At 38.4% G+C, this 23,273-nt stretch overlaps 1 protein-coding gene across 1 annotated transcript; it reads left to right on the top strand.

Annotated features, from left to right (window-relative positions):
* Positions 1-4,926: 4,926 nt before the first annotated feature.
* Positions 4,927-15,788, top strand: LOC124116254 (prostasin-like). Its single transcript, XM_048398727.1, has 6 exons — positions 4,927-5,122; positions 6,817-7,009; positions 7,853-7,998; positions 10,975-11,124; positions 11,863-12,020; positions 15,536-15,788. Exons 1-6 carry the CDS (start codon positions 5,065-5,067, stop codon positions 15,683-15,685), a joined length of 855 nt encoding a protein of 284 aa, XP_048254684.1. The 5' UTR covers positions 4,927-5,064; the 3' UTR covers positions 15,686-15,788.
* The last annotated feature ends 7,485 nt before the right edge of the window (positions 15,789-23,273 follow it).

The raw sequence follows: 23,273 nt of genomic DNA, 5'->3' as shown, positions 1-23,273 counted from the left end.
TACTTGCTTTGGTCTGTTGGTGTCTCTGGTCTTCACGTCTTTCGTTGGTCCAGGCTTGGTTTCTGCCATTCGCATCTGTGTGAGGAATTATCCCGTCGTCAGCTGTTCTGCTCCTTAATGAATTTTTTATCAAATGTGATAAAGAGACTGTTGGCTGTGTGTATCTGCTCTGTTTGTTTGATCTTTATTTATTTCACTCATCTCGGGGCGGTCGGGTAGCCTAGTGGTTAAAGCGTTCGCTCGTCACGATTCCCGACATGGGTACAATGTGTGAAGCCCATTTCCGGTGTCCCCCGCCGTGATATTGCTGGAACATTGCTAAAAGAGGCACACTCACACACACACACACACACCAAGGGTGTCATGACAATATTGGACAAACGGAGTGCTTATAATTAAGAATGCGCGTCCATAAACAACAGATTAAGGGCCCCAAAGCAAGGTGCATCACCCTAAGTGCTCACATACACAGATGCGCAGCTGGAAAGAAAATAAAATTTAAGATTTTCCCAGAATGTTCGTTTGTTTGATTGTTTGTTGTTTAACGCCGCCAGCTATATGACGGTGGTCTGTAAAACATCGAGTCTGGACCAGACAATCCAGTGATTGACATCACGAGCATCGATCCACGTACATTTGTACTGGTATACGATCACGTGTATCAAGTCAGCGAGCCTGACCACACGATCCCGTGAATCGCCTCTTACGACAAGCATAGTCGCTATTCCCAGAATACTGTTGATGCCATGCATCGAAAGGATAAAGAAAACTTTTTCATTAAAAACGTGACAATTTGTTTCTATTATAACTTGATACATGTATATATTTTTGGCATGCCAATATGATGTGATTTAACAGAATGTTAGAGTTGTACCTTAGTAAAACAGAGCATTATGTAAACGTAAATTGTTTTGAACATTTTGCATTCAGAAAACATTCTACTTTGGCCCAAAACTCTTTAACATGCTTCCAATCCCAATATACATGAAGCAAGGATTCAGTATCAGTTTCACAAAATGAGCATACATTGTAGGTCATCATCGATAATTTTCATTTTAAACAATTCTTTCTTTGTATATATGATGCGATGAATAAATAAATATTGAAAATCAAGTAATTTTACATCTTATGTACATTTTCTGTATCTGATAAAACCATCCTTCCATGATATATCTAAGTCGAGAATGGTATCCCATTTTTCACAGACTGTTGGGAGATTTGCTGTAGTTATAGTCTTATCATAAAAATGTCTGGAGCCTTTAGGCGCTACAAGTAAGTCCATCAAAGTTGTATTTAAATGTTGATTATATAAGATAATGTGATTATTTCTAATAGCATCTTTCCAGGATTTTGGTATGTTTAATAGAACCTGGTAATAGTCAATAATTCTGCCTTTAATTTGGTATAATTTGGTATTTTCTTTTAAGTTAATTGAAGGGCATTATATTATCTTCATTACATCTTTAATAGTGTAAACTCCCTTTAAAAACATTTTTTTATCATGTATAATATTTGTATTTATTGTTACCACTGTCAATATACAGCCGCTAATGTGACGTCATAGCAACGCCGCGTGCCAGTATTGGGGCAGTTGCATTGTGACGTCATGATACTAAAAAATACAACATTCAAGGCCTCAGTTAAGCTTTCACAAGGTTTTAAAATAGACATCTTGAGGGCATTTCAATATGACCTACTGAAACCAACATTTGAAAGGCACGCATCTTCAACTCATCGCCTAGAAATGTCCATTTTGACAGGATACAGTACACATTTAACTGGTTTCTGTCCATCAGGCGGTTACACGTTCCTGGAAGCAAATGGCTTCATTAACCATAATTGACGTGGTTTTTCTGGTGTTGATTAACTCAGTACTCAGAACTATCCCAGTTATATCATATAATTATGACGACAGCCTATAAATAATGGAATCGAGATAGATATTGTAAACAACGATCCAGGCAAGTGTGCGATGACTCTCCAAAATGACCCTCACCGAGTACTGGTGCTACTGACGTAGAAGGTGCTCATGATACTGATCACTGGGTTGCCTGGTCCAGGCTCGAATGTTAACATGACGCGGGGTATACATTTTTATGAAATTGTGACGGGTGCTACCGGTAGAGCAAGAAACGCTTACACTATTCGCGGTCACTTGGTTTCACCGCTAATTTTCACTGATTCTTTCATATTATTTTCATTACTATTTTGCCTTGCCGCTCAGTGAAATCTGTTTAGGCAGATGATAGAGGCTGATTATTCTGATGTCATTTTGAACTTCATGATTTCTGTTTGATAGGGATTATTTTAAGATATCCAAACATAAAATAATATTATATTTTCTATGGTCAGTTAATTTTTAACTTTGAATTTTCGTCACGTGCAATAAGGAATTCGAATTTAAAATACTGTTTGTATGCCCGTTACAAAGTATGTAGATCCAAAGTTACAGTAAGTCTTCAGCAACCCATGCTGGCCGTAAGAGGCGACTAAAGGGATCGGGTGGTCAACCTCGTTGACTTGGTTGATGCATGTCATCGTATCTCAATTGCGTAGATTGTTGCGCATGACATCAATTACTGGATTGTCTGGTCCCAACTCGATTGTTTACAGACCGCTCTCATATCGTTGGAATATTGCTTAGTGCGGAGTTAATCAACAAACAGCATTGTTTGCAGTCAATAATGATAACATTATTAATATTTTTTATATGAAAATACGTTATCATTAATTAAAACAAAGAAAATGCTGTTGATAAATGATTTAACCTGTCCCAGAACCTAAAATTTACGAATTGAAACAAATATTTAATCCTTTTTTTTTGTAAGCGCTAAGGTACCTGTACCGCAAAAGAAATATTCAAGATCTGTTACAGTAACAGTTGAAAATACCTTGCGTTTGACTGGATGATTACAAAGTAAAGTCGATGACCTCTAGTGACCTTGTCAAAGGTTTCATAACCTGCATATACATATAGTCCTTTTAACGAAGTGTATTCAGTGAGAAACATATTAGTTTTCCCTGATATTTTCTTTCCACAAACGTAAGCGCTTGATACTGAAATCAAACATCTTATGTCAATTGTGTAGCAATAGGCCTAATTGGAGTTAAGAGTAACGCTTCTCCAAATAGTCTCTTTATCCACCAACCATCTTAACGTTTGTTTATACGCTTCTGTGGGACGTGCGGTTAACAAGACGACCCCAATCGTGCCTATCTGTCGCAGTTTACCAAAGGCCTTGGTGACACAAATTGGGACATTCAGACTCAGGGGCGTGACACAGGGATCCATCGAGCCAGGACGACACACACTCGAAGATGCTTGCATGCTGGGTCCTGAGGAAATACTCACAGATTTTCGGGTGTCTGCAAAATGTCATGTACCTTCGGTATGTGATCTCTCACCTTCCTATTGCACAAGCCGAAAGCACACTAATTAGTCTGCAAATACTGGTTGAATGCGGGGAAACCCCATTTGAGGACCAGCTTTGATTGGATGAATTGAGAAAAAAAAAATTAATACGGTAAACAAGGGCGTTTTGAGGACGAGCCACTTCGTTGAGTAATTTTACCGGAAGATTAATTGTTTAGAATTTTAAAGAATAATGAGTTTGGGTATATGTAAACATACAAATTATTATGATAACACTTTAATCATTACGGATAACGCGAATTTGAATTCTGAGAACATAGGTCTGTCTCGTATGCTACATAAACAGTTTGAACATGGATGGAACGTCTGGCAACTTATTACGATAAATTTTGTTTAATGCAATATCAAGCATAAATGCATTTACACTACCATATACATAGATAAACACTTACATTATATTCCACATTGTTAAAACCATGACGTCGGATAAATATAGACATAAGAAACTTAAAAGTGACGAGACAGCGACCAATTTGCAGCCCAATATGATTTTTGCAGCTCGATTAATAGTGCTTAGACCTACACATGGATTCGTTGGAAACATTTCATTTAAGGGAATACTAGGATCGGGGAAAAGTCACAGAGGCTTTCTGTACCTTCTTTCATTGCCATTGAATACAAAGAGTACGGAGAAAATTGTAGGATGTACGGATATATGACTGAGTGAAATTCAACATGTCAATTCATAAGCAAACAACTACTGAAATCTACATCCCTTATAATCCAATATCAAATCACCCAAGGTTCTACAAATATATTATTTAGGTGTGTGGATATATGTTGTATTTTAATGTTTCATTTCTATCTAGCATCGATTGATATGATTCACATCAAGTCTTGAAATCATCTTTATCAATTCTAGGTATTTATCTTAAATACTAGCATTAGATTAATGAAAAAATGGAGAAATGCCTTTAGTTTGTAATCTCAAACTATAATACCGTAAAAAAGTATTACGAATATAAAGTAATTGATATAATTTATTCTGCATGAAGAATAATACTGATACATCAGATACTGGTATATTACTTTACGTCTTCAGCGTTGTATAATGTTGTTTGAAAGTCTCTGGGGTGGAAATATTGAGCAATTTTAAACAGATTCAGAAAGTTGAGATTCATCCGATTAACTGTACAGTCAATTAACAAGCGACACTGCTAAGGTAGCAATGTCCCTGTGTGGACACAACCCATCTATATCCTCCCACAGCACTTACACCTTGTGTCCGCATCAGACGAAACGTTGTACATTTGTTCATTATGTCAAGTGAATTTGTTCAGCGTAGACTTAACCTCTTGTCTTTGACTACAGTAGTAGCCCCGTGACCTCGTACGGCTACTTCTTCTACCTGTTGTATTACCAAGACAGGTTCAAGACTGTTGTTAGTTTTCCAAGACGCACCGCCCCAAATATAAACCTTAGTTAATTTCCACCTACAAGCGAATTAAAAGCTCACTGAATGCACGCGCGGGTAAGCAGGAGTGTCTGTGTCTGTTTAATCTAGGATGGTTTCGCTTACTTGATATATTTCAAGAAAAGAAGGAGGAAGTGGCCAGGTGAAGTGGCAATAACGTTATGATTTAAAACACATGTTCGTCTTTGCAGATCCTCATTGATTGAAAGTAGACGAAATGTTGACGCTCTTGACAACTGTTGGATATTTTTTGGTCACATACGCACAGGTACAAGGTAAGAAGGATAGTTTCAAAACGCATTATGTTTCTGTTACCATTTTAGATAGATAACATAAAATGTCTATAAGTGAAAACTGTTAACGTGGAAAAGACCTAAATGCTGTTATATCAAGACTTCCAATGTGTCATGAATGTTTTGAGTCATATGTTTACTGGTAATAAGAGGAAATTATGAAAAATATCTAACTATTACGTTTACCTGTGAAGCCACAATATCAATTTATAAACCTCATAGGCTTTCACACATTGCATACCTAGAACAGACTTACTTAGTCGAAGAGTAATATGTGTTTAATCCTTTATGATGATAAACTCGATTTCAAACCTATAACCTTTCAACATGGAAAACTTGCAAATGTATGTTCTACTCCATGCCACCTTAAAATCTGCATAACATGTGACAACTGTTAGCATGTAATTAGCTGACTCGTCAGTGATAAATGTGTTCATTGGTGTAAGTGGTGCTTTGGTTTGTTTGATGGTAATCGTCATGTTTTTTATCAATATGTGTAGACATGTATTTATGAAGGTAATCCAGCTGCAAATCCGATACGAAATAATTTATAACATTCAAAATGACGCAAAGCATATGTACATGTAATGTAGCTTCAACATTTTGTGTCAGAATTAGGTTTTCCAAATTAAAATACATATGATGCGGGTTTTACGTACGTCAGTTTTATTATTTATTTAAATAATGACTCCAGTGTGGCCAGCTATCTTCCCATCGTAGTATAGTGGCATCATTGTGTCATGTAGTGCATTTGGCATTATTCGGTAGAGAACGGGCATTATAAAAAGAGACGATATACATAAATAATATGTTTGTCATGATGGTATTGAACCAAATGACATTTATTTTGGCAGAAACAAAGGAATATTATTTTTATATCCTTGCATGGCTAAGCCGTATGAGATCCGTGCTACAATTAAATTTCGCCAAGAATTCAGATATTGAAACATTGTGTGCATTGGATATAACAACTTGAATTAACCATTGTCACATAATTCTTGCTCATAAGCTAGTCGGACATTTATGTAAAACATGATTGTATCAATTCATGTTTAGCCTGGCATAATATATATCGTCAACGCCAGAGAATAACCAGTCTCGATTGTCCGCCAAAACAGATTCCATTTTGCGTGAAAGTCAAAATAATTGTGAAAAGTATATAAATGGATCACTGAAAATCGGTGATGACACCAGGTGTCGCGAAAAGGGTAAGCATGTCCTGCTCTACCGGTAGCATCCGCCATTCACACAATATGAATAGAAAAGTAACTGTTTGTTTGATGGCTGACGAATAGGTTTACATTACACATATACATGGACGTTGTGGTAATCAAATGAACACGTACAAGGCGAAAGGAACACGTTCAGATAGATAGCGCATGGACATATATTGCAAGCCAGCTTTCGTTCAACCTTTCATCATAATCTACTAAAAACCTTACAAATTAAAAAAAATACAATCTTGAAGATTTGAAAATATTCAATTTAATCTATTGTCAAATTCCAATCACGTGATCGCTACGAAAATAACCTCTTCCTATGAAACAATTCACACTATTATATGAGCTATATAAAAAAGTACATATGGCAATTATTAACAAAAAAACCCGCCAATGTTAACTTGTCACATAACAGACAGAAAGGTAATACTTCATTACGATGCATTCTTGTTCCAGAACCCTGTGGCTATGATGCCCTTCCCCGACCCACGTACCTGCAAGGGCGTATCCTGAACGCCCCAATTGCAGGGGTCTGCGACTGGCCGTGGATGGTGGCTGTTCGTGAAAACGCCTTCCCAAACCTTCGCCTATGTTCGGGGGTTCTCATAGGAAGAGACAAGGTCATCACAACCGCTTCCTGTGTGATGAGGTAAGGTGGTGATCTAGAAGAATATGTTGTAGATGCGAAAAGTACATTGATTTATGACGAAACCTGATTCAATCAATTAAACAGCCATTATTACTGCAGCTGCAACAACTACTGCCAGAATACCGGTGTTGCTACGACTACTCTTAACAACATAACTATGAATACTTCTGTCAATACTACTACTACTTCTCCTATCAACAATACTGCCACTGCTCTATCAACAATACTGTTACTACTCCTATATAAAAAACACCACCTCTGCTCTATCAACAGACCGCCTTTGTGGTCTGGTGGACAGAGCGTCTGGCCGGAGAGCGGAAGGTCGTGGGTTTGATATTTGGCCCCGTCATACAAAAAGACGTTAAAAGATTGTACTTGTTGTTACCCTGCCTGGCGCTCGGCATAAAGGGGCTAAAATAAGGACTGGTCGGCTCGAAGTCAGTTCATTGTGTCTGAGTGGGGTATTCATGTTTAGATGCGGCATGGTATCTCTGTGGGCTAGCACTATATAATCGGCATTAGTCAGGACATGCACACACACACACACACACACACACACACACACACACACACACACACACACACACACACACACACACACACACACACACACACACACACACACACACACACACACACACGTCAAACGTCAAACCCAATGTCACCTCATCTCACCGTCACCGATCAACAATACTACCACTGTACGGGTATCATCTAAGTTACATGATTTCGCTAGGGAGAGTGCTATGTCCTATCATCGGGTGTTCGAACCCAAGCTTCGCCATAGTTATAGTTTCGCGCCCAGTAGCCACCCACACCCCATTCCCTCACTCACTCTTGCAGACTGAACAACCCGGCGGCGTCACCTCTACAGGTGATTGTAGGTGAACACGACATCACAGCGGACTACGAGAACCTCTACGGAAGGAACAACGACACCATCGTCTTGGTCCGAAGCGTCGTCACCCACCCACAGTTCTCCGGAAAAGGTTACGAGTTACATGAAATTCCTTTATTAAAACTTACGATACATATACTGCGTGTGCTACTGTGTTCAATAGTTGTCCTCGTAGTGGCATGATACATTCTACAAGGAGAACATCTGATATATTCGGGAAATGTTGCCAAGTTCAAGTTAGTTTGGGTTATCATATATTACATGAAATGCGATATAACGTTTTGTGGAATTATTCAATATCAAAAGTAATTGTGCTAATGATCTTAGGTAGCATACTACTATTTAAGACATGCATATCACTCAAAATATTTACCTTGTTTTTAAGGGTTGTGGTGTTAAATAAGGATGGACTAAAAATTTATGAAAAGATGGGTTGTTTCAATTTAAATTTGACAAAATATTTATTAGGTTTCAAATTCTGCCTGGCAGTGTTTGTATTATTTATACAAGTCATTATAATTACTAATCCCGATTAGAGTTTGAAAGAGAAAGACAATTTGATGTATAATTTTCGTTTTGAATGAGATCTGAATGATAAGATCTGATTGGTCCGCGTGATCTTGATAAAATACTGCGTTACCCGCTTTGAGAGTTATGAATTTTTCAGCGGGGGAATAAATCTCTTATACCCCGCAACAAGAGCTACAAGCTGCACGTGCATTTCAGAGAGAGCAAAACGCCGCACGCTTTTTCCGAGCCAATGGATGTCACGTGACATAGCGCAAGCTAACCTCAGCTCAATCGAGCAGCTGTTTTCTATCAATTTGTACTTTATTTGAATATTTTTACAATGTCATATTAAAACATGTCGGTAAGATAAATTCGTTGTAGCAGGATCACTCGGGGTACATGGGGGTTTCTGCGTCCCTCGTTAGGTTTTATACCACTCGCCTCCGTTACATGGGGTTTATGGCGTCCCTCGTTAGGTTTTAACTTAACCTGGGATGCATCAAACCCAATGTACCCCTCGTGATCCTGCTACAACTAACAATATATATATATATACTCTTCAGAAAAAAGTAGGGAATACTGGGTTAGCACTTGTCCAAAAAGTGTAAGATGTATTCGTGTCTTGTAATAGTTGTATGATAATAATGAACGAATTGGAAACACATTGCAACCGATCGCATGACAGGAGATGTTATGACAGCCAACGATCGTGAAAGACGATAGGGGTAAGATGGGAAATGTCAAAGTATATTTTTGTATCAGTTGTGCGTTATACGGGCATGATTTGCCAAACATTCATTCACTCAATAAGGCACACAGCGTATGGGTCTCCCAATGGCGGTTTGAAGGAATCTGTTCCACCTTTTATTTTACCAACCTGGTCGGCGACCTATAACGTTGGCTCACACGTCTCTCTGTCCTGTCTCAGACGTGTTCAACGGAGGAAAGGACTTGTTGCTGGCCATGGCATTCCACTGAATTTGTGCTGCTGTTGTCGAACATTGACGATTCGTGCACGGTAAGCACGGGCGTTGTCGTCCTGAAAGACCCAGACGTCTTGCAAACGGGATGGGTGTCAGCATGCTGTCCCGATCGAACGGTCCAGTGACCCTTCCTTGCACAATATGGAATAGAGTTCGATCAGTCACGGTGATGCCATCCCACATCATAACCGATCTAAGTCTGTCATGACGACTCAGGTTGACATTGGCTGGATGTTCGTTTTGACGTCACAAGACATGACCACGCCCACTAAGGAAGTGCAAAGTGTTTGTTTGTTTGTTTATTGTTAGCGCCGCTCTCAGCAATATTCCTGCTATATAACGGCGGTGTGTAAATAATCGAATCTGGACCAGACAATCCAGTGATTGACATCATGAGCATCGATCCACGCAATTTGGATCGATGACATGCATCAAACCAAGTCAGCGGGCCTGACCGTCCGATCCCGTTAGTCGCCTCTTAAGACAAGCATATTCGCCTTTTACGGCAAGAATGGGTTGCTGAGCGCAAAGTGGAGCGGGACCACAGACGATTACCTCAGTTTCGACGTTGTACACACCATTGAGGTCTGTTGGCAAATATGGCGATTTACAAGAGGCCGTACAACACGTGATCGTAGAGCATCGAAGTGGGCTGCTTGGAGATGATTCCGAATTGTCTCTCCCGTAACCCGTTCTCCAGTTGCCTGATGGAAGTTTGCTGCAATTTGATTCGACGTTTGAGCTCAATTTTAGAGACCAATCGATCTTGTACTCTTGTTGATCTCGGACGGGGTCGATCGTCAGCATTTTGGGTTTGTTTGTACCTGTTTCATAGTCTGCTAAACACGCTGACTTCTCCCAGTTTGCAGCACGTCAATAGCCCCTTAGACGCTCGGCGCGCTGCAGACGCCGAATCGCTAGTTCAAACAAAACAGTGAATGAAATGGAAGTAAATCACAACCGTATGATAAACAGAATCAATACGATTGTCAGAAATAATGGTCCACAGAGAATAATCGATCTTCTTTGAAAGTGTCAAAATCTGGAATGAGACCCTACGCACGTGTGGCGCTGCTGCGAAATATAGGATATGGTTGTTTCTTTTCAGACATTAACACTTACTATTGCTCCAGGGGCGGTCGGGTAGCCCAGTGGTTAAAGCGTTCGCTCGTCACGCCGAAAGCCCGGGTTCGATTCCCGACATGGGTACAATGTGTGAAGCCCATTTCTGGTGTCCCCCGCCGTGATATTGCTGGAATATTGCTAAAAGCGGCATTAAACCATACTCACTCACTCACTACTATTGCTCCAATACTTAGTTGTAAGATTTCATGATTCCCTAGTGTTTAAAGAGTATAGTTATGAGCACGGAAGAATGAGCAATCAATGAAACCATATACATGCAACCGATATTACCATTATTATTATGAATTGTTCATGCACATGATAGTATTTACTTTTACCGTTGATATTTTTTACGAATAACATATGATGTATCTGTACCAACAATTAGTTGCTAAATGAATAACGTCAACGTCTGACACGGTTCTACACGCACATACCTTTGCATACAGCCAACGACATCGCCGTGATACGTCTACGAGAGCCTGTGACGTACGGAGACTGCGCGCTGCCCGCCTGTCTCCCCACATCCCGTGCCCCAGGGGACTGCGGTCACCAGGTGGTTGACAAGTGTGCATACGCCGGGTGGGGGCTCTATACCGGTGAGATTTACATCTGTGTGTATGGTGATTTAACGCCGCACACACTAATAATAATAATATTAATAAAAATAATAATAATAATAGGCTATATATATTGCCCATATGTCGATACCATCAGGAGCATGCTCAAAGCACTAATATTACCCCGGTCACTGGATCAGTGATCAGTGTGCACTCAAAGTCATTCTCAGCTCCCTGGGGAATATACAACCCAAGCTGCCTGTGAGGCGCTAGACGGTTAACAACCACATTGCCATCTCATCCTACTGGGTGCCCATTCACTGCTGGGTCAACATAACACCAGTTACATCACGGCGGCCTGTAAATATTCGACTATGAACCAGACAATCCAGTGATTGATATTATAGTCAGCGATCCACACTGTCAGGGTACGATAGAGCGCTATCAACCAAGTCACCATGCCTGTTCACTTTATGCATTACGTCGCCTCCTGTGTGCAGGATAGGTCGATGGGGACAAATAACACGGAATCACCAAGGTTGTGAGATTCAGGGAAAGTTGGAAAGTGTTGAAACTTTGGAAACTGGAATTGGTTGGATTCATGTTGTTTTATGTAAACCCTTTCATGAGTTCAACATGCTGTCATGTTTGAATTACTTAGCGGTATCAACTCAAATCGTTAGCAAGTCCGAAATTATCAACCTGGAATTGAAGAGCTAGCACTTGCTGAAACTTGTTTTGCTCACACAAATCAGTGAGATGTTTGTTCCATTTCAGACCGTTCCTTCTTACGTTCTGCAAAGATGCGAGCAGCATGGGGCAGGTACTACGACCAAGAGTTGTGCTCCACTATATACCGTTTGGGCCGTAACAACCTCAACCCTGCCAACACCGTCTGCATAGATCCCAAAATCCAGGACCAGAGACCATGTCAGGTAACATTGTTAGTTTCCTCTCTTGAAACGTTCTATGAGTGGTGGTTATTATGGTTTGAAACCCCTGATTCACCAAGACTCGAGTATGTTAAGGAGATAAACAAACAATGTAGAGCAAGTTTATCTGTAGATTTAACCGCGCTAAATTGAACAGCATTTAAATAGAATATGGCGCTCTGTATTCTCAAATAGTTTGTTTTACACCGTAATACTTCACTCACACTTATGACAGAAAGCATCTATTACGGTAAATTCTTCAACTAACAAAAGGTGGGCACCCCTAGAGAAAACTAAGCAAGCCTTGTAAAGGTTTCGTTCTACACCGTACGTCACTGTTATGACGTCATACCGCTCATTGTGACGCACAAGATGTGCCGTCACAATCGTATGTAGAAGAGCGTCAAACAGCAAGCTCTCTGCTGTCCTCAAAACTTGTAATAATTCTCCTTGCAGATTTATATCGTTTTTTCTGCACAAAATGTATTGCCACACATCCTTTGAATATTGTAGTAACAGCAACTTTGCATTTTGTTGCCTATACTTGTACATATAAGTATTTGACCCGTGAAGGTCTTCAGCAACCCATGCTTGCCGTAAAATGTGACTATGCTTGTCGTGAAAGGCGACTAACGGGATCGGGTGGTCAGGTTCGCTGACTTGGTTGATGCATGTCATCGATCCCAATTGCGTGGGTCAATCACTGTATTGTCTGGTCCAGACTCGATTTACTTACAGACCGCCGTCATATAGCTGGAATATTGCTGAGTGCGGCGTTAAACAACAAACCAATCAACCAATATATAAGTATTTAAATATGGCTACCGAAAATGACTGTAAATGAAGTATCATTCTAAAAATAATAGCTTCCTCGGTGATGTGGCCATCAAATCGAATGCTTCAATCAGAGTGATTTTATTGTGATTTGATACCTCTAACTTACCAATCAAAATCGAGTATTTTCCAAATTCATGGTAGACACAAAATGAGAAGTTGACATCCATAAATTATCTTCCTTATGAGAAGCTGACATCCATAAATTATCTTCCTTATGGGAAGCTGACATCCATAAATTATCTTCCTTATGAGAAGTTGACATCCATAAATTTTCTTCCTTATGAGATGCTGACTTCCATAAATTATCTTTCTTATGGGAAGTTGACATCTATAAATTATTTTCCTAATGAGAAGCTGACTTCCATAAATTCTTTTCCTTATGAGAAGTAAACATCCATGAATTATCTTCCTAATGAAAAGTTGACATCCATAAATAATCTTCCTAATGAGAAGCTGACATCCATAAATTATCTTCCTTATGAGAAGCTGACATCCATAAATTATCTTCCTTATGAGAAGTTGACATCCATAAATTATCTTCCTTATGAGAAGCTGACATCCATAAATTATCTTCCTTATGAGAGGCTGACTTCCATAAATTATCTTCCTAATGAGAGGTTGACATCAATAAATTATCTTCCTAATGAGAAGTTGACATCCATAAATTATCTTCCTAATGAGAAGCTGACATCCATAAATTATCTTCCTAATGAGAAGTTGACATCCATAAATTTTCTTCCTTATGAGATGCTGACTTCCATAACTTCTCTTCCTTATGAGAAGCTGACATCCATAAATTATCTTCCTAATGAGAAGCTGACATCGATAAATTATCTTCCTAATGAGAGGTTGACATCCATAAAGTATCTTCCGTATGAGAAGCTGACATCCATAAATTATATTCCTAATGAGAAGCTGATTTCCATAAAAAAAATTCCTTATGAGAAGCTGACATCCATACATTATCTTCCTTATGAGAAGCTTACATCCATAAATTATCTTCCTAATGAGAAGCTGACATCCATAAATTATCTTCCTAATGAGAAGCTGACATCCATAAAAAAAATTCCTTATGAGAAGCTGACATCCATACATTATCTTCCTAATGAGAAGCTGACATCCATAAATTATCTTCCTTATGAGAGGTTGACATCCATAAATTATCTTCCTAATGAGAAGCTGACATCCATAAATTATCTTCCTTATGAGAAGTTGACATCCATAAATTATCTTCCTAATGAGATGTTGACATCCAAAAATTATCTTCCTTATGATAAGCTGACATCCATAAATTATCTTCCTAATGAGAGGTTGACATCGATAAATTATCTTCCTAATGAGAGGTTGACATCCATAAATTATCTTCCTTATGAGAAGCTGACATCCATAAATTATCTTCCTAATGAGAGGTTGACATCCATAAATTATCTTCCTTATAAGAAGTTAACATCCATGAATTATCTTCCCTATTGGAAGTTGACATCCATAAATTATCTTCCATATGGGGAGCTGACTTCCAGAAATTATCTTCCTTATGAGAAGCTGACATCCATACATTATCTTCCTAATGAGAAGCTTACATCCATAAATTATCTTCCTAATGAGAAGCTGACATCCATAAATTATCTTCCTAATGAGAAGCTGAGATCCATAAAAAAAATTCCTTATGAGAAGCTGACATCCATACATTATCTTCCTAATGAGAAGCTGACATCCATAAATTATCTTCCTTATGAGATGTTGACATCCATAAATTATCTTCCTAATGAGAAGCTGACATCCATAAATTATCTTCCTTATGAGAAGTTGACATCCATAAATTATCTTCCTAATGAGATGTTGACATCCAAAAATTATCTTCCTTATGATAAGCTGACATCCATAAATTATCTTCCTAATGAGAGGTTGACATCCATAAATTATCTTCCTAATGAGAGGTTGACATCCATAAATTATCTTCCTTATGAGAAGCTGACATCCATAAATTATCTTCCTAATGAGAGGTTGACATCCATAAATTATCTTCCTTATAAGAAGTTAACATCCATGAATTATCTTCCCTATTGGAAGTTGACATCCATAAATTATCTTCCATATGGGGAGCTGACTTCCAGAAATTATCTTCCTTATGAGAAGCTGACATCCATAAATTATCTTCCTTATGAGAAGCTGACTTCCACAAATTATCTTCCTTATGAGAGGTTGACATCCAAAAATTATCTTCCTTATGAGAAGCTGACTTCCATAAATTATCTTCCTTATGAGAAGTTGTCATCCACAAATTAGCTTCCTAATGAGAAGCTGACTTCCATAAAAAAAATTCCTTATGAGAAGTTGACATCCATAAATTATCTTCCTAATGAGAAGCTGACATCCATAAATTATCTTCCTTATGAGAAGCTTACATCCATAAATTATCTTCCTAATGAGAAGCTGACATCCATAACTTCTCTTCCTTATGAGAAGTTGACATCGATAAATTATCTTCCTAATGAGAAGCTGACATCCATAAATTTTCTTCCTTATGAGAAGCTGACATCCATAAATTATGAGTATGAGTATCACTTCTAAATTCCATTCAAAGAACAGATTATGACACTCACTTATCGTACATGTAGGATGCTAGAACAGATACATGAAGATGTTCTTAATGTCAATGTTTTTATTTCAATCCTTGTTAGGGTGACGAGGGTGGAATGGTGGCTTGTGCTGAAAGAGGACGATGGATTCTGGAGTCTCTTATCAACGAGCCCAGCTGCCAGGACACCTATCCAACTTTGGGCGTCGACCTGCGCGCCTCCACCATCATCAACTTCATCAATTCAAACTGAAACATTGTCCCTTTCAAGAAGAGCCATCGAACTAATCAGTACCAGTGCTGCATATTAGATATGTATATACTTGATCATGTAATAAATGTGTCGATGGAAAGTATATAATGAGTTGTTAGTACATTCTCACCTACATAAGTGCATATGAACCATATGTAGTAAAATGAATGAGACTGTGTTCTGCAATCTGATTGATTAAACAATGCTGATTGATTGGATCCCTCAAATGTTTCACCGCGCATGGATACATTTCTTGCCAAGTATCTTTTTTTCTCAATCCAAAATTAAAAAACAACATGCCAACACACATGGCAAAATGGACAACACAATAAATAAATATTAAGTTAGTACAATATTTATCACAATTCAAAGAAACACTTTTTTATATCTTCTGCTGACAAGGCCAGTTCAGTTATCACGTCTTCACATGCTAGTCGTAAGAGGCGACTAACATGATCTGGTGGTAAGGCTCGCTGACTTTGTTGATGCATGTCATCGTATCTCAGTAAAGCGTAGATCCATGTTCGAATCAATCACGGGATTTTCTGGTCCAGATTCGATTATTTACAGACCGCCGTCTTATTAATGCGCTTTAAGATTTGTTCTTCAGTTTGTTTGGTAGTTTGGATTAGATATGAAGTGTGACTGAATGTATGAATGTGTTATATACATGGTCACATGCACACGAAGAGTGAATCACAAGTGGGACTGCTTTGTAAGCAGCTGGATGTTTCATACAGGTTTTGATGTATATGATTGTATTTGATTTAATAAGCTGTCTAACTTGTCGCCCTGCGTCACAAACCCTGGGTGATAGACGTTTTCAGATCTGCATATCATTTCATTGTAGCACATCAACGGTAGCTTATTTTTGTGGTAACAAAGTAAATTGGTGATTTGGTGAAACGCACAAGCACGGATGTGGTACTGTGAAACAGTTGCTAATAATCAGGGTGAATCTGGGCAATTCGAACACACGACCAGAAATCTGCGACGCGTTACACACTGTGCCCTCTGTGCCCCATGGTCTTACCATTAAATTTGTATAATGAATATCGTGATTTAACATAGTTCTCAGGTGTTGAGGACAGTAAATCCGGCTTTTGGGGGCTAAAGCCAATCAAGTAAAGATGCAGTTATTTACAAATCCCTTAATCACTGCTTAAGACGACGTTTAAAAGCTCCTTCCAATATTTCTAGTTTCATCATTTACGGTTACATTTGGCAAAGGCACAAATACCTGTCATAAAGTTTTTATCGTTTATACATATCTTAAAAACACTTCATGAAAAGGGGAGGGGTGGCCAAATCGTTTAAGGCGCCGCGATTCGCTGTGCCGAGTTGCGTCCCTTGGGCGCGCCAAAAACCTATGATTGTGGGTTCGAATCCCGTTTCGCTCCGATTATGTTTCTAGGTTTGTTACCGCCATACCCGTGCTCGTGGGTTTCACCGAAGTGGTAAACGTCTGAGACCTGCATCACTTCGGGCTTTCCTCACACATTCAGCTGACACGCAGCGATATAACTGTAATACTGTTAAAAACGGCGTTAAACCCAACTCACTCACTCACTTCATGAAAACTTTACACCTCCTTTCAGAAAAGAAAGTGTGCTTGCTTGCTGTAAACGGCGACTATGCTTGTCGTAAGAGGCGGCTAACGGGATCGGGTGGTCAGGCTCGCTGACTTGGTTGATGCTTGTCATCGTATCCTAAATGCGTGGATCGATGCTCATGATGTCAATCACTAGATTGTATGGTCAAGATTCGATTATTTACAGACCGCCGTCATATGTGAATAGTGCTTGAATAGTGCTGAGTGCGGCGTTAAACAACAAACAAACAAACATTGTTATTTTAACAAAAAAAATCAGAGAAACAAACCGTACATCCCTCAAAATAAATATCACTGAAGTCTGAAACTTTTAACAAAAGGAATATCATCTGATTATCATGATGGTTGGCAATGTGTATGTTATACCATTTAATCTGATTATAATTAGTATCATAAATATATTTTGATATTTCAAACAACATTACAACACTGTACGGTACATTATCGTTTAATTGAATATGTAAACAGTATTCATACATAACATCTTCATTCCGTGGGGATTCCGGGCTAGATTTGGCTGTAATAGACGACATTGTACTCCGACCTTGTCCAAAAGATCAATCACTGGATTGTCTGGCCCAGACAAGATTATTTACAGGCCATCGCTGCCGAGTGCAGTGTCAAACAAGAGACTATACTTCTTCACAAAAGACGACTTGTATGACATTTTGTTCCCCCTATTGTACTAATGTCATTTCCACCCAGTGTTTGTTTTTTATTCGCGAGTAAGAAAAATGAAAAGTTAAAAAAATGAATGCACACTTGGATGTGGGCACAAAAGATTCACAATAGTTGCATCTTGACTTCGTGAATGCAAAACTAGTTAAGAATTATGAACATTTTCAAAATATGCTCACGGCACCGTTATTGTGTCCAGCAAATTAATGGGCACACCACTTTCCTTCTTCGAATATTCTTCTGCAAAACACTGATTTTTTTGGTGTGATTTTGTTTATTTGTTGTTTAACGCCGCACTCAGAAATATTCTAATATATGACGGCGGTCTGTAAATAATCGAGTCTGGACCAGACAAACCAGTGATTTACATCATGAGCATCGATCCACGCAATTGGGATACGATGACATTCATCGACCAAGTCAGCGAGCCTGACCACCCGATCCCGTTAGTCACCTCTTACGACAAGCATAGTCGCCGTTTACGGCAAGCATGGGTTGCTGAAGACCTATTCTCCCCCCGGATTTTTAGGGGTCTTTGTGTGAAATGCAGTGAAATCTAACACTGAAAGGTATTTCAATGCTTATATATGTGAGTAAGAGATCAACATCAACATGTGCTTGGTATGGCGAAGATAGATATCTCGGGGAAACATCACATAAAGAACTATTAACGTTCCGAAAGCGTAGACTATGAATAGGCAGCAGTCACAATTCAGTTACCATCAATACATTTTCTCTTGACAAAAATAACTTTCCCCGGAAATATCATGAATCAGCAAACAGACGTAGCGACATACATTCAGTCATAACGAACAGCGAACAGGTTTAGGCAAACAACCGTGATATACACACATACTTCTAAATAAAGTTACAGTGATCTAGATTATGAATAAAGACAAATAAAATTAGTTGACGCTCATAAATATTACAATTGTCATCAACTCGAAATATTTAAAGAAGTAATGTTAGAAAATATCAAGAATCCTTATCCGAATAAATATAAAAAGTCGAAAATATGCGAGGATACGGATATGAGGTATGAAAGCATAGTCCTTTCAAAATGTATAGGGATAGACGATGCTCTTTTGTCTAACACTAACATTGTAATGTACACTTATATATTGAAAGATTCTTGCATACTTGATGATTTGACATTAAGACATGTTTTAGCTTTTCGCACACCGTTAACCCATGGATGGTTAAAGCGTTCTGTCGCTGCGCTGAAACCAATTCAAGTCGTTATGGTCATAACGTAAGTCCAGGGATTATATAACCTATATTACCTGTTGATTCATGGTTGGTTCCAGTGAATGGCGTATACAGCAACTGTACAACAATAAACTATTGATTGCTTAATGTACGAGGCATAGACATGAACGGTACTTATTGACCTGTGATTACCAATGGGAATACAGGGTTAGATCTAGAGTAGGTCCTCCACAACCCTTGCTTGTCGAAAGCGGCGTCTTATTGGATCGGATAGCCAGACTCTGTGACATTGGTTGACAGCTTGTCAATGACCTCGACAGCGTAGTTCGATGCTCATAATATCAACCATTATATTGTCTGGCCTAGACATTTACAGGACGTATGTACAGGACGCGGTCTCATAGGTGAATATTGATGACTGTGTCGTTAATCAAAACACAAACAGAGACACAAACACTTACACTCACTTATTTGTGAAGCATGACGTGGGTGTTTTTTACACATACATACTTGTGAATCATGACGTGTGTGTTTTGTACACATACATACATACATGTGAAGCATGACGTGTCTGTGTGTTTTGTACACATACATTCATGTGAAGCATGACGTGTGTGTATTGTACACATACATATATATGTGAAGCATGACGTGTGTCTGTTTTGTACACATATATAAGAGTGAAGCATGACGTGTGTGTGTGTTTTACACATACATACTTGTGAAGCATGACGTGTGTGTATTGTACACATACATATATATGTGAAGCATGACATGTGTGTATTGTACACATACATATATATGTGAAGCATGACGTGTGTGTATTGTACATATACATTCATGTACATGTGAAGCCTGACGTGTGTGTTGTACATATACATACGTGTGAAGTATGACGTGTGTGTTTTGTACACATATATACTTGTGAAGCATGACGTGTGTGTATTGTACATATACATTCATGTACATGTGAAGCCTGACGTGTGTGTTGTACATATACATACGTGTGAAGTATGACGTGTGTGTTTTGTACATATACATTTGTATGAAGCATGATGTACGTGTGTTTTGTACACATACATACGTATGAAGCATGAGGTGTTTATGTTTTGTACACATATATAGTTGTGAAGCATGACCTGTGTGTATTGTACCCATACACAAAACGCACAATGCTGTTCTGCAAACCGCCACAAGGTAACTCATGTGAAAGGCTCTTTCACAGTAACAATACCACTTTCCCGGAGAATATATGTCAATTCGTCAGAATGTCTCAAGGCCAACTCGGCGCACCAACACCTGCATTCCTGATAACTGTTGATTCTGTCTCTGGGAACGCAATAAAATAATAAAACAAGTTTTTGAACAAATAAGAGTGCATGTCATGGTGACACGGTTTTTGAAGACCAGCAAGAACAATGGAGCACACAACACTTTCACATTGGAAAAGTCATTTGGTTTTTGGCGGGTGTGGGTGAGTTCTGGATTTTCTCGAGATTGTGTTTGTCAGGAGTCAATCAATTTGTTATTTCCTTATATTTATATAACATTAAGTAACAAAATATCGATCATGTCTAATGAACCATTATTAGTTTTGGGGCTTAAGAATAGAGGACACATTATTTGAACGAACATTTTCGGGAATGTATATGGAAATAAATGGAAATACGCCAATTATTTGCTTAATGCGCAGATACATATTCATCCGTTTTGACATTGTTATAAATGAAATATTGATACGTATTCGAGATGTAACTTCTAGAGAAGTTATATCATCATTTTCGTAGCTACAATGCTTTGTAGAGGTTATAGTAATATTTTACGAAATAGTTGTTTTTTTCTGTTCTACATAGTATTTGACATCAACTTGGAGTGCAATAATTGGTTGAAGTATAGATAAAAAGTCAAAAAGTCAATTTTTGACATCGATATCACTTCACTGTGTAGTTTGGATAGACACAAGAAGATGAACACAAACTGATAATTAATAATGGTTACATTTCCATTTTAATTGACATTATCATAATTTAATATCTGGCAATAATCAGAGTTATTACTACCCCTAGCTGATGAAGAACATCACCTAACATTCTGCTGAATCGAGAAAAGGGTTGACGTTTTGGGGTTTGATAAGTCAATTCAAAGAATGACTTCTTACTCACTCAAAGAATGCACACATAAAATTCTAGAGGATGCATTAGAATGCATTAGAATGCACAATCAACTAGTCATTTATGTAACCCGAACCTGACTCCGCATGAATTCATGTAAATTGTTGCTGATTGAGTGCTGTTTTACTATGCTTTTACTATTGCACTCAGATCATGGCGAGGGACAAAATAACTGTCTTCACACATTGTACCCATGTATGTTGCATGGTTACAACTTCATATTTACTTCTCCTTTATAAGATGAAGGATATTTGAGTTTCATGACGGTTAATGTTTTAATGATGTTTGTTTTTAATGAGGAATTATCTTTATTTTCTCGTTTTGAAAGAAGGTATACACCTGTAAACTGGATATGACATCAACAACTACAAGTGTTTTCAAAACGTGCCTTGAGCTGAAGGGGACGTTGCCGGCATGGCTCTTACGTTCTGTATTTAGATTCCGGTGCGGGTACATTTCAGTATACCTAGAAGTACCTTGGGTACATATCTGTAGTACCTGTTTCGACAACGACAACTTCAGCGTTACTAGACTTAAAACAGTAGCCGTTACACTGCAAACGTAAGGTAAAAAACAATGATGCATGTAAAAGCGCCCATGAAACCCGTATCAAATACATCATCATCAAACATGGGTGTATACTTCTTTTGTAGTTTAGAAAATAAACCACTCTCTCAACCTATCAGTCCCTCCGATCACAGGTGACATGACAAGATACACCCATGCAAGCTTGCCTGGTTTCAATGTATCGTATAGAAATACAGCTTCCTGAAAAGTTTGAGCATATTCCTCAGAAACCGTCTATGAAGGGTAACAATAAGCTGTTTATGGTGTATTAAACATTAAACATCATCATGAATTATGCATCACTAAACAACTAATGTGTGCACCCTGCATGCATCTCCTATAAAATGAACTTGCTTTCCGGTAATGGTCATTCTGATTGCGGAAAGATATCTGGTAGGATGATACTGACACTGATACTGGTGGTCGGTCTGGCCAGTGTTGCCATTGGACAGCAAGGTAGGTACAGATGATCAGCAATTGGATGTGAACGTTGGGGCAATCACTTATACCGAGTTTCATTTGAAGACATTCATTTTCAAAGTCGCTTCCAATTGCTAAAAGACACATATCTGTTTTTGCATGATCAGACCAGCACAGTGACTTGAGAACAAGAAGAGGATATACATACTTTATGGCGCTAGTTGCACTATTATCACGAAAAACACACATCATGAATTATTGTATATGTTCAGGTAGCCTGACAACACATGCTTTATGATGCTAGTTACACAAGTATATAATCACGAAAAATACATGTGAATAATTGTATATTTTCAGGTAACCATAAAACACATACGTTATGGTGCTAGTTACGCTATTATCATGACAAATACATGTCAGGAATAACTTTTTTTTCAGATAACAAGACAATACATACTTTACGGTGTCAGCAACATATCATGACAAATACATGGACATATTTTAAAATGTCGTGAATAATTATATATTTTCAGAAAACCAGACAATATGCATCACCACTGTGCAGGGTGATATTGTGTTTCTGATGGATGCCTCCAACAGCATAGGTAGCAGTGACTTTAATGTGTCGTTAGAATTCGTCGCCGACTTCGTTCGTGGGTTTACAGTCGGTCGGGATCTTGTGCAGTTTCTCGTCTCATTTTCAAGTTCTGTAAGAAAAGAGTTCAACCTCAACACATACAACGACCAAAGCACATTGGACAGGGTAAGAAAACAACCGAAGAATAAAATGATCAAAATAGAAATTTAAGGAAAGAAACGCGATACTTAAAGTACAGAGTAATAATAATATTTTATAATTTATCTCATTGTGAGTTTTTAGATAAATAAAAACTTCGCTCTCTTCTGTAAACTTTTAACACCATGACTGTCC

Source organism: Haliotis rufescens, unplaced genomic scaffold (assembly GCF_023055435.1).
Source record: "Haliotis rufescens isolate VD_foot unplaced genomic scaffold, xgHalRufe1.0.p SCAF_19, whole genome shotgun sequence".
In the NCBI taxonomy this organism is placed as follows: Eukaryota; Metazoa; Mollusca; class Gastropoda; order Lepetellida; family Haliotidae; genus Haliotis; species Haliotis rufescens.
The sequence above is the reverse complement of the archived record's forward strand: the minus strand, read 5'-3'. Positions and strand labels throughout refer to the sequence as shown.

Excerpts from the sequence above, each read along its gene's own strand:
- LOC124116254 (XM_048398727.1), top strand. The coding sequence starts at position 5,065 with ATGTTGACGCTCTTGACAACTGTTGGATATTTTTTGGTCACATACGCA. Across the intron at positions 7,010-7,852 it reads ACCGCTTCCTGTGTGATGAG|ACTGAACAACCCGGCGGCGT; the intron begins GTAAGGTGGTGA and ends TCACTCTTGCAG. Across the intron at positions 11,125-11,862 it reads CGGGTGGGGGCTCTATACCG|ACCGTTCCTTCTTACGTTCT; the intron begins GTGAGATTTACA and ends GTTCCATTTCAG.